This window comes from Pipra filicauda, unplaced genomic scaffold, assembly GCF_003945595.2.
Source record: "Pipra filicauda isolate LSUMZ 115617 unplaced genomic scaffold, ASM394559v2 scaffold4_size7858003_pilon, whole genome shotgun sequence".
NCBI lineage: Eukaryota > Metazoa > Chordata > Aves > Passeriformes > Pipridae > Pipra > Pipra filicauda.
Window position 1 is genome coordinate 2,619,286 of NW_024104643.1, and position 11,976 is coordinate 2,631,261.

Below are 11,976 nucleotides of genomic sequence, written 5' to 3' on the forward strand. Positions count from 1 at the left end.
GCAGAAGCCAGACAAAAAGCTGGCAGGCTGCAGGAGCCTGGCTGCCTACAGGGACCTGGCACAGTGAGTGGTTAGGTGGGAGCTCCTCCCCAGACCAGTGAGAAGAGGCATCATCTGAGATTTTGGGCAAATAAGTCAGAAAGAGGAATTTATGGCAGGTGTCAGGCAGGAACACAGGGAAAGATAGGGTCAGGAGGATGACAAGGAGGGTGAAGCAGGTAGTGGAGCTGCTCGCTGAATGACAGGGATTCTCAGGGTGCCAGGATGAAGGACTGCAGAACGGCAAGGAGGAATGCAGCAGGGTTGGATTCAGGCCTTATCTTACATAAATTCTGAACTATGCCCTCAGGAAAGACAGACAGAGAAGAAGAGATATGCTGACGAGACAGAATAAGTATGCTTATAAATAAAATAACTATGTATTTAGAGATATACACATGCATACTTATATTTATAAAATGTATTTATAGAAATAGTCCTTATCAATAAAGTATGTGATGAAAGTTTTCACTCTTGGTTTTGTTTTCATTCATTACTAGGTATTAGTCCCAAGTGTTGCAGTAATGTATTCCTTATTATTGTTCCTATAGTAATGTATTTAATGATATATTTATGTTCGAACCTCATAGTTACTCTGTTTCTGACAGACTAAGTACTAAACATGAGTAAAATAAATGTTGGATGTCAGATTGTCTTCTAGCTCAGTCAGCAGCGCCTCAACACTGAAGATCATTTTATTTCATAGCAGCACGGACCCTTAGTTGCAGTGAGAATTTCCTTTTTTTGTGTACAGTCAGTCCTCACTAGGACTGCAATGCTTCTCCCTTCCCTTTACGATCTCTGCTGTTTATTTTTTATAGTCTGTAGGAAATGCTGTCAAAAGGGAAAATCTAATAGCTTTGGAGGCTACCTGAGGAGACATGGTAAATAACAGCATCATCACATGCAGTTCCAGCAGAGCTGGGCGCAGGACAGGTTGGACAAGAGAGCATAGGCCTTTCATGCAGTAAATGCGGTCAGCCTGCTGTGACTCATACGCCTCTTACTTGTCTGACTGCAAGAGATCCTCTCCCTCCAATTCGAGAAACAACATTGCTAATACTTCTGCTTCTCATAGTGCTCGCTTCCCTCAAAACATAGACTAAAATTGTTGCTATGATGCTTGAGGTCAGACTCTTGGTCTTGCTTACAGCAAACACCACCACGTTCCACGGAAACCAATACTGGCTTCACTTATGGAGCAGGGCTCCAGGATGCGCATAAATCATGCACAGTCTGGTCATTCACGATTCATTGCAAATAGAAAAAGAAAATTATAAACAGGAAGGAAAAAATCTCAACAAGTTGCAGCTGTCAGCACACAGGCTGCAGCAGGCTGGAAGAACATTTTAAAAGGAGAGGACAGCTAACCTTTTTCATTCCCAGGCTTGGTATGGAGGTAATGTGTGGCCTCACAGCACAGGCAGTTTGGCCCCATATATCAGTCACCGGACAAGGCAGGTTTCATTCCATGCAGCTGCCTGCACCAACAGCCCCACAGCATAGATTTCGCACCAACCTGCTGTCAGCCCATCTCACTGTACCATGCTTGCACTGGAGGGGTTTTTTGTGAGGTGCTGAGGAGGCCACTCCTGTTGCTGAAACAGAACAACCTGGCACTCCTACAGGCAATGAGTAGATTATTTGGTATTGGGTTAATAGAGGGGTTAAACCTGCATCTCCCTCTAGACACAGGGAGCATAATCCTGAACCGATCCAGTCAGCACGCAACAGCCCTGGGAAATTGGGAGATGGGGACGCTTTTAAAAAGCAGCTCAAGCTCTGCATTGTTTTCTCCAGCAGGAGCTGGCTGGTGTGGACAGCGTTAATTGCTGGCCTTCTGTGAAAACTGTTTAAGGCCCATCCTAATGAGTCCCCGCTGGAGCAGTGGTTCAGCGGGAGCTGCAGTGCCGACTCCCTGAAGGCTCCCACGACCCGGACAGCAGCTCCCGCCCCAGACCGCTCCTCACGTCCACGTAAAGCTCTTTCCGAGCCCTGCATGCCTTCGCTGCGCTCCGGAGAAACACGGTCACGGTGCCTGCAAGAAGTTTAAAATATAAATCAAAATCCTAAAAATGGATAAAACCACGGGCTGGGGTCCTGCAGTCCGGGGCTGCAGCTTGGACGTCCCCGGGGTGGCCATGGCAGGGGCGAACCCTTGTGCCCCCTCGCTCTCGGATGCCCCGGCGCTGGGGGCGAGAGCGGGGCTGCCCCGCGGGGCCGGGGCTGGGCCGGGAGCGGGCGGCGGGGCCGGGCCGGGGCCCGCAAGGCTCCGCCCCGGCTCTTTAAGCCGCCGCGGGGCCGCGCTGGGCTGAGACGCGCCGAGTCGAGCCGAGCCTTGCGGTGAGTGCGGGGCTGGCAGCGGGAGGGCGGGGGGTGCAGGGGCTGGGCCAGACCAGACCCTCTCCCGGGGCAGGGCCGGGGGTGGTGAGCGCCACAACGGGACCCGGCGCCGGCGGGAGGGGAAGCGGCGGGCGGGGGGCGATGCTCACTCCGTCCGTGCTGCTCGGCTTGTTGTAATGATCGAGCTGCCACGCACAGGGTTTCGCCGGCTGGCCGCCGAAAAAGCCGTCCAGGATAATTGAATAGCCTGGAATTTCTCAATATCTGTCTTGGGATGGCTTAGGCCCCTTGTGTTTAGAGCTGCTGTTAACAAACGGGTTGGAAAGGACCTGGCGGCTGCCGTGGCTTGCCCGAATAACGTGCTCCCCTCTTGGCTGGGTTCAAGCAGCTGCCAACAAAGCTGCAACCGACAGTCAGAATTGTTGGTGCTGGTACTGAGGTCACCTGGATGTTTAATTACTGCTCTTGAGCTCCCCAGAGGCCTGCCTGAACTAGCCAAAAAGTCTTCAGGGAGCAGGGAAGGCTTAAGGCAGCACATGAGGTCTGAATCTGCTACCTGTGGAGCTCTGGAAGGAGATCAGGGCAGTGTGAGGCTGTGGTGCTGAGAGAGTGGCTTGTGGGCAGGGGGACAGGCTTGTGCACTGTCCTGTAGCAGAGCTTCTTCAAGTCACCAGCCCTGTTCCCCTAAGGTGCCTCCTGGGCACTGCTGCCGTAAGGGCAGCTCTTGCTGTTGGGTGATTGAGAAAATATTGCCATTCTTCCCATGCAAGCTGTCATGGGAACATCAAGGGGAGGCTAAATGGAAATACTTCCTGTGGAAGACAGTACGGTCACCTTGAAGTAATTACTTCAGTTCCTTTTTGTTTTTCATTTAATGAATTCTCAGAGTCCTTATCAGACAATTTGAGTCAGCTAAAGGTTGCTGGATCACCTAATATTTTGTCTCCCTTGGGAAGAAAGGGTGGAGCTGCACCCTGTGTTGCCCAATATTACATGGGAAATCTGGGGAAAAGCTGAAAACCTGATTCAGGTCCTTGGCTCTAGTGTGCATGAAAACTATTGCTTACGAACAAAATGGTTAAAATTATTTAGGCTCATGTAAATACACAAAAGAACATGAGTGGGGATGGTGAGAGGAAAAGACAGAAGTACTTCTTGTACCAAACGCTATTTACATTTTGGAAAGAATACAGAGCGAAAAGGAATCTCTTCTCCATTTTTCTTTTTTTCCAGTCCATGCATTCCTTTTCCAAAGCTTTGTGCAGCCTATATTCACTTTAACCAAGTACGCTCTTTGCCATGATTAATGTCAGCTGCTGTGCAGTAGCACAGCCAAGCACTTGAATAAAAGAAATGGAATCTTAATTTTTAGACTCTACAGTTGTGCCAAGAATGACAAAAGCAAAGTGGGAAATGTCATAAAACTAATTTTATGAGCTCGGTCAGGGTATTAGTGCTAAACCATGGAGCAGTAATGATGCTAATCCTGTGGAAGTATTAAACAAAGGGCTATCTCAGTAATTGGTGTCAGTGTGCAAATAGCACTGCTCAGCCACTCTGAGGAAGTTTCCTAAGCTATTGCTTAGGAATGTACCTAAGATGCCCCAATTTAGGTTAATAAACTAATCTTATTTTGCCACATGCCATGAATGGCTGGCTGCTTGTCTTGGACAAAGGTCTTGTAGCAGCTACCTGGCAGCATGTCTTGGGAATCACACAACCTACCATGCATCCCTAAAACTGCTGAACTGCTGGTCGTGTTGCTTGGACAGGAGGCTTGTTTTACCAAGCCATATGGGTCACGTAATTCAGCCAAAACTGCTGCTCTTAGTTGTTATTTATGAGTCTGCTCTACCTTGCCTGAGGAGCACAAGGTGCCTCGCTCTGCACTGAGGCCTGTCCCACACATTGCTTCAAGATCCCCTTTCTTTAAGGGGCTTTTCTCACCAAAGCGCTCCTGTCTGGATCCCTGTGGTGGAGCTTCCAGTTCCTCTTTGTCGGCCAGTGGGATGACTGGAGATTGGTAGTCCTCTGCTTCTGGCTCAGAGGGATGAGTGGCAAAACTGATAAAGGCAGCAGACCGTGGGCATTGTGTGTGGATGCTGTTGTGTGTATCTTCTCCCTGTCTGGCCAGCATAGGAGAGCTTCTAGTGAGTTTTCCAGAGAAATGTCAGAAGCTCCCAACAAATTCCTTCCCTCCCTCCCTTCCTGATAGTTGACCTGTACTGCAGTGCTGCTGTGGGGAGTCTGCAGGGAGGGAATGGTGGTGCTGGTGGGGTAGGGTGGCAGTGGGCAAACCCATGGTCCTCTTCCAGAAACCTTCTCTGAAACGAGGATCAGTAAGGAGCAGTGAGGGTGATGAGTCCTAAGGAGCTCTGCTGGGTTAAGCTCACTGAATCGGTAACCCTGTCTCTGGCTGCTGTTGGCCTCTGTGCTTGCGAGAGGTGGTCCTTTGGTGGTGAGCTGCAGGAGAGCAAACCAGCATTACCCAGCAGTCACAAGTTAAGGGCAGTTCAGGGACGACTAGGAGATAAGTGTTCAACAAACACTGCAGTGTTATCTCATGGTGGTGGTGGGAGGAGGAAAACCCCAGAAAAGCCAAAGGTGACGGGCAGTGCTTGGCTTTGGTACTTTAACCCGGGACGGTTAATGGGAGGAGCAGGAGGAGCTCCCAGTCAAGCTGAGTGGGAGCGGCTGGTGGTGGTGTCGGGAGTGCAGGGGAGCTGGGGAGGGGGCAGCTCAGCTTGAGATGGGACAGTCACTGCTACTGGCTTTATATAGGAGACTGTCGGTTCGCACAATGGGTGAGGTGCCTGTCCCTGCACGCTAGCCATCTGAGCGTCCATTCCAAGTAACATGTAATGTGTGAGAGGGAGTTTTACTTCCTTTTAAAGCAGCTGTGGCTCCTTGAGCAGTTTGGTTTGGTTTATATACCTGTCTGGTAAAGGTACAGTTCGTGTAATAGCAGTGAGTCCCTGGGAAATAATCTCCCTTAAACTTCTTTGAAGTGCAGGTGTGATCTCAAAGGAGTTCAGAATGTTCCTACAGCCCTGATAAGTGGTTTTCTGGTGAGGTGAACTTTGGCTTGTACCACATGCCAAATGACAGGCCCTGCAATAAAACTAAATGCTATTGTTGGCACAATTGGTTTGCTTCTATCAGATGAGAGGCCCAGCATTAATGAAGCATAGAAACTGAAATTATATCTGTCTAGGGGGCATTCGTTCAAGGTACAGTAAAGCCCTCGTGCATGGAACTGTAATTTGGGCATATCCAATTTATGCAACTTTCAAAATCTGCAGGCAGGGACAGAGGACATGTCTCGTCAAGACTGTGTCTCGGTTTTTCTTGCTGTTCAGCAGCAGCAGTCTCTGTTCCCCTTGCCAGTTCATCTGCTCTTACAAATAGCCGTAGAGAGCCCATCTAAGCCTTTAAGTTTGGTCTGGGATCTGAAGAGCGGGGAAGTTGAGTTGATCCCAAAAACTTCTCATGCAGTGGAAGGTCACATTTTTAAATAGTTGGTGAAATCTCAGGGTTGTGCTCTGATACATTAACTTTGCAGATCTGGTTTAAAGGAGCCTGTTACACCAACAGTCCTGGGGCCAGGGTGGTGGAGGACGCTGTATTTAACAAATCTCTCCCCTTCTCCCTTCCTTCCTGGCTGGGCACACAGAACCACCATGCCGAACTGGGGAGGTGGCAACAAATGTGGTGCCTGTGGCCGCACTGTCTACCATGCTGAGGAGGTGCAGTGTGATGGGAGGAGCTTCCACCGGTGCTGCTTCCTCTGCAGTAAGTATTCCCCTCCAAAATCTCTGCTGGCATAGCTGGGGGATCACAGCAGCAGGGTGCTGGTCCACAGGAGATATCCCAGGCTCAGCTGGCACCCATGATGGGGATGGTAGTGGCCAGAGATGTCTTTGTTTATCACATGTTGGGCTTAATTCCTGCTTCCTCACATGCTTCCTGGGCCCGGCATCCCAAAGGGAGAGCGCGTCTCCTGGAGAGGTATTATCCTACCTATCCTCTCGGAGCACATCGTGATTTTTCTCTTCCATTTGCACTCTTGCCAGCCTTTTCCTCAAGAGTCTGAGGGTTCTTTAGGTTGGAAACTTAGCTTAAATGTTGCTCATGCAGAGGAAAAAGCCCAGTGGCAGAGCTCCATTTGCACTGATCTGAGCTCAGCTGGGCTTCTCCTGGTGGTCTTGGGGCTGGCAGTAGCTGAAGGAACAGTTATCAAACTGCTGCCCTGGTGTCCCACACAGACCAGGACACCAGCGTGCTTGAGCACAGCTGAGTTGTTGATGCTTTAGCTCAGCCAAAAGCCTAAATTTTCTTGGCACAGGAGCCTGTGGTTTATTTCAGATGAAAGGAGTCCAAAGCATTATTTTCCAGTCCAACCAACAAGCCTAGCGAGGCACTGAAAACTGCTTTCTCTGCTGAAAAGACCTCTGCTTAGATGAAGGGAACAAAGGGTCCCTGTGAATCAGAGGCTCCTACTTTGCAAACAGACAGCCTGTCTGTCTGAATCAGAGAATTTTACCTTGTTGCGAACATGAAGTACTGTTTTGCCCCACTTGCTGGTGATTAATACATATGGGCAGAGCTTGGGTTTAGGTCTCTTCATCTAAGCTGCAGTTACAACTGGCCCCCTCAAGCAAGTTTACTGTCAGTCTGCTGCCCAGTGTCAGCACTCTGTGCTGGCACTGAGAGCCTCAGCACACCTATGCTCCTTTCCCTTAGCTCTACTGTGGTCACAAAAAACAAAGATTAGATGTCTTGGCTGCCTCATTTTCAGCCTTTTATGGGAGTTACTATTAAAAGAAACCTGGAACTTACAGTCAAACAATGGCTCTACTGTGTCTGAATATATGCTTTTCCTTAGTGCATAGTTCTGTTGGGGTTAAAGTCTGTAGACTTAACAAACATGCATTAGTTGATTTATTTATTGGATATTTTTGTCTTATAAAAAGAACCTTGGAACTAATGAATGCCATAAGCAAAGGTCAGCCAGTGTTTTGAAGACACTAAAATTCTTTTTAAACAAAAAATTCATAAGGCCATTTCTTTTTTTTCTTCCCAAATTCTTTATCACGGGCATAATGCTGTTGCAGATGGAAAGAGCATGCAGTTGGCATACAAAAGGAGGTTTAAGAAGGAAATAGTTCTCCCTTCTACTGTAACCTTGAGTAGAGTGCTTGCATTGTGCCGAAGGACAATGTAGGAATGCCAGAAAAGCACAGCCCCTCCGGTGACAGCTGTGAACCAGCCCCAGCTCAGTCCAGAAGCAGAACTGAGGCGGATGAGGGTGGGGGAACCTTGAAGGTTTTTTTCCCCAGCCCCACCCTGGCAAAAAGGGCAGGACAGGGGTTCTTCTGTACTGATAGGCTTTTGCTTCATGCTGTATGGCATCTGTCAAGGGAAACTGCTGACTGCCCTCTCTGGATTTCTGAGCAGCCTCATTCATCAAACCACAGCAAGTTTCCAGGCTTTAAATGTCATGGTCATGAAGAGGTGGGAGGGAATACAGCCCTTTACAGAGCTAAGCATAATTCACGAATTCAAACGGCAACTTGCCCCCTCTAATCTCTGGTGGTCCCACAGCCCAATGAGAAGAATTGTGGACAGGAAAACCCATAACATCACTTCTCACTTGATTTTTGGCTTACTATGTGTGCTGATGGAAACTGCCTTAAGGCAGTTTAACTCTTTTTTTTCCTCCAGTGGTCTGCCGGAAAAACTTGGACAGCACAACTGTAGCGATTCATGATGCCGAAGTTTACTGCAAATCTTGCTATGGGAAAAAGTATGGCCCAAAAGGTTATGGATATGGTCAAGGAGCAGGAACACTGAACATGGATAGGGGAGAGCGACTAGGCATCAAGCCTGAGAGGTGAGTGAACTGAGTTCAGAGGTGCCCTTGTCCTTTAGTACTGTTTTCAGAGGAGTCTTTCAAGCTGGATTTTGTTTACTTCATGTTGTTTGGAATTGGAATGCTGCAAAATACGCCAGTCTAGCTCAATTTAACCTGTGCTACACAAAGCTCCCACTGGTGACTATGTGAGTAGGAACAGTACAAGCAGGAGTTAGTGCAGGCAAGGATGCACTAATCCTATGCATGAGCTATAGGGGACTGGATTACGGAGCTGCTGATTGCTCTGCATGAGCCCACAGAGGTGACTCCCAGTGTCGAGGCACTCTCCTAAATAAGCTGGAAATGCGAATGTTCAGCATTGGACATAGATTTGGACAGCTGGGAATCTGGGGCTACAAGAAGAATGAATTTTTAACTGGCAAATGAAGAACCATTTGTGCTTAACGGTAGCCAAAGTCAAAAGGCCCATTAAATAGTAAACATTCCTAATCTGATTAAGTTCTTGCTGTAAAGCAAAGCATGTGGAAAGAAGCTGAGGTATGCCTGACAACTTGCTTCATGCAAGTTCTCAAATTATTGCTTAGTGGTTATATGATGCACGCTCACCAGCCAGGTTCAGTGATCCGTTCAGGTTCCAGATTATGATCAGTAGACAGAAATTTAACAGAATTATTTGTAGCTTACTATGTGAAAAATCCATGTCCTAATACAGAATTCAGCACTTCTAGATAAGTGAAAAGGGGAAGGTTCCTCAGAAAACTAGCCTTTACAGGAGCTTCTTTTTATCCTCTGAAGCATGGCCGTTCTCTTTTTGTTGTTGTGGTTTTGGCTTTTCTTCCCACCAGGTGTAATTGGATAGCCTTGCTGCTAACTTACTCCTCCTGTTTTGCAAAAGTACTATAGGACGTGTTGGATGCTGCAACACGTATTTGTGTTGCTAAAAAGAGCAAGAGGTCATTTAGTAAAAGAGTAGAGACAACAAATGTCCTATTTCTTTCAGCACACCTTCTCCTCACCGGCCCACTACAAATCCAAACCCTTCAAAGTTTGCTCAGAAGTTTGGAGGGGCAGAGAAATGCTCAAGGTGTGGTGATTCTGTTTATGCAGCAGAGAAAGTAATAGGAGCTGGAAAGGTAAGGAACTGCATGTGCTGTTTTGTACCTGCTGCATGGACTTTAAAGTGAGTAAGGTGTGTTACGTGGGTCCCAGTAGGGAACCAACTGCAGGGCCGTTACCTTAAAATCACATTTCTTAGCATCGGAAACAGTCAAATCAATCAACTTCATGGAACAAGAAGTACTTGAAATGCAGGTTGATGAGTGATCACCTTAGATTTCAAAGGTGAAGATTCAACATTATCTCATGCCAGACTTGAAGCAGACTGCAGAAGCCCTCTCCCTCAGAAGAGGGAACAGTCCTGTGGGGTGTGCAGCTTGTGAAGGAGGCTGAATGTTTCAGCAGAAAGGGAATGTTCTCTGAAAATACCATGTAAAACCATGTGTCAGGCTGCCAGCTGTCTGACTCGCTACAGAGAGCCAAGATCTGCTCTGAATTGATCAGAGCAAGCCCAAACCTTTCAAAATGCTGCTCTGAGCAGGATGCTGTGTGGAATTTGAGGCTTTGGGCCACTCACAGAAATGCAGATGCTCTTGTCTGCTACTGGTGCACTTCAACTGGTTTTTATTGTACCAGTCATATAAAAACAACACTGATGCAGATATTTCCAGTTAATATGGGTTTTTTACCAATTCAGATATCATGTGTACTTATACTATCTTTCTGCTTTTTATTTTTTCCCTAGCCATGGCACAAAAACTGCTTCCGATGTGCCAAGTGTGGAAAAAGCCTAGAATCTACAACCCTAACTGAAAAAGAGGGAGAAATCTATTGTAAAGGTGAGGAAAGAAACAAAGGTCACTTGCTTATGGTTCAAGGTAATATGTTACAGGGATGGATTGTTAGTTTAGTCCTGGTATAAGAAACTTTCAGGCTCATGTCAAGATGGAAGTGCTCTGTAAGTCATAGGAATAGAGCTGAAAAATGAAATAAATATTACTGAAGCTGCTGATGCTGACATCTGCATCAAGCAAAACATCCCATACTGAGAGATGCAGCAGCTTGTGCCCTGTGCCTGGGTCAGAGAGCAGATCAGAGTAAGGAGACAAACCAGCAAGCATCCTGCCATGCCTTCCTGCATGATATTGTGGATATAAACTTGATATGTGATATTAGATACTGTGGTTTGATGACAACAAATGCCTTAACAGATAGCGAGCACAGAACCAACATGTGAGTTACCTTCACAGAGCGGGTTGGGAGCTACGTGGGAGCTACATGGACTGAACAGGCCTGGCTACTGAGTTCAGTCAGGGCAGTTAATGCAGTTTAACAAAATGTTTTTAAGTGTTGCATCCCATGGGGATGTTCTAGTGACTAGGGGGAAGCAGCTGAGGGCTTAGCCTAGACAATGCTGTTCTTAATTAACGTGCCAGAGAAGACTCAGCTACTACATGTTCATCTTTCTTGCAGGTTGTTATGCAAAGAACTTTGGCCCCAAGGGATTTGGGTATGGCCAGGGAGCGGGTGCCCTTGTTCACGCCCAGTGAGGGGGCTAAAAACCCCTTATGGCTCTGCTGAGATCCTGCTAGAAGGAACAAGAGGGTTTCCTAACTGTTACTAACTACTGTGAAACAGATACTAGTTACTGTAGTGCTTGGGTATAACATTCTGAAGATGATTTTAAAAAACCCCACAAACACTGCTTTTTTCCTTGCTTTGTGTATCACACTGTAACACTTTTAATACTGAGTATCGATTCAATAAAGCTTTGCTCGTTGATATATCCTAAAGCGGAGTGGTGCTTGCTTTGTCAGCAATGAAGGTGAGGGGAGTGTTGCTGGGGCAGCTCAGGGGTGGAGATACGATGCTTACAGACTTGGTGCAGACCTTTGCTGAAAGCTGGACATACAGAGCAGGGGTCGTGGTCTTCAGAGGTGAATGCCTGTCCTCCAGTATCACACCATTATATATGCACGTGCAAGGCAACGAGCTGCTCACTGCACAGTAGTAAATCTTAATCTACTGCTCTGTACAGTGACATAGCTCTGAAAGTGATAGTAATGGGTAGCTGTGTGCCTAAACTGCTGCATGTCTCTGCCACAGTCTCTAGTAAATAAAAAACAAACCATTTGCACCATAATATTCTGTGGGGTTGCATATGCTTCAGTATTGAGGTGCTATTATGCACATAATACTCCACCAAGATAGCTGCAGATTAATACCATCCCTCCTCAGCAGCTGGCCAAGCTCTGGACTATCATATCCAACTTGGGTCTAAGAGCAACTTTTGACCTTTTCTTGGTAGTACTAGGACTCCTAGCTCCCTGAAAATAGGGGAGGGTTTTGGCCTCTTGAAGACAATACCTGACAAAGCAACTGCAGCCCAACAATAGAGCAGAAGAAAATTCTGCCTTCAAAACGTGACTTGAACTGAAGCTGATGAGCAAGGAGTAATTGCAATTAAATGCATTAAAGGCAGTGTAGATCTGCTCCCTGTGACCACAGCAGGTGGGTGAAAGCCAAACTAGGGCCTTCACCCTTCACTCTGCTAACCCAACACTTTAGGAACTGTTGCCAATAAAGGTCTATGAGTAGGGGACAACTACTTGTGCCTTAGCCAGATCTCGAGTGGAAAGCTCACAGAAGAGCTTGGCTTCTTC

The 11,976-nt window shown here is 47.3% G+C and overlaps 1 protein-coding gene across 1 annotated transcript; it reads left to right on the plus strand.

The window, feature by feature from the left end:
• The first annotated feature begins 2,308 nt into the window (after positions 1-2,308).
• Positions 2,309-11,106, plus strand: CSRP2 (cysteine and glycine rich protein 2). Its single transcript, XM_027747835.2, has 6 exons — positions 2,309-2,382; positions 6,056-6,174; positions 8,107-8,275; positions 9,258-9,390; positions 10,059-10,152; positions 10,787-11,106. Exons 2-6 carry the CDS (start codon positions 6,063-6,065, stop codon positions 10,861-10,863), a joined length of 585 nt encoding a protein of 194 aa, XP_027603636.1. The 5' UTR covers positions 2,309-2,382; positions 6,056-6,062; the 3' UTR covers positions 10,864-11,106.
• Positions 11,107-11,976: the final 870 nt, after the last annotated feature.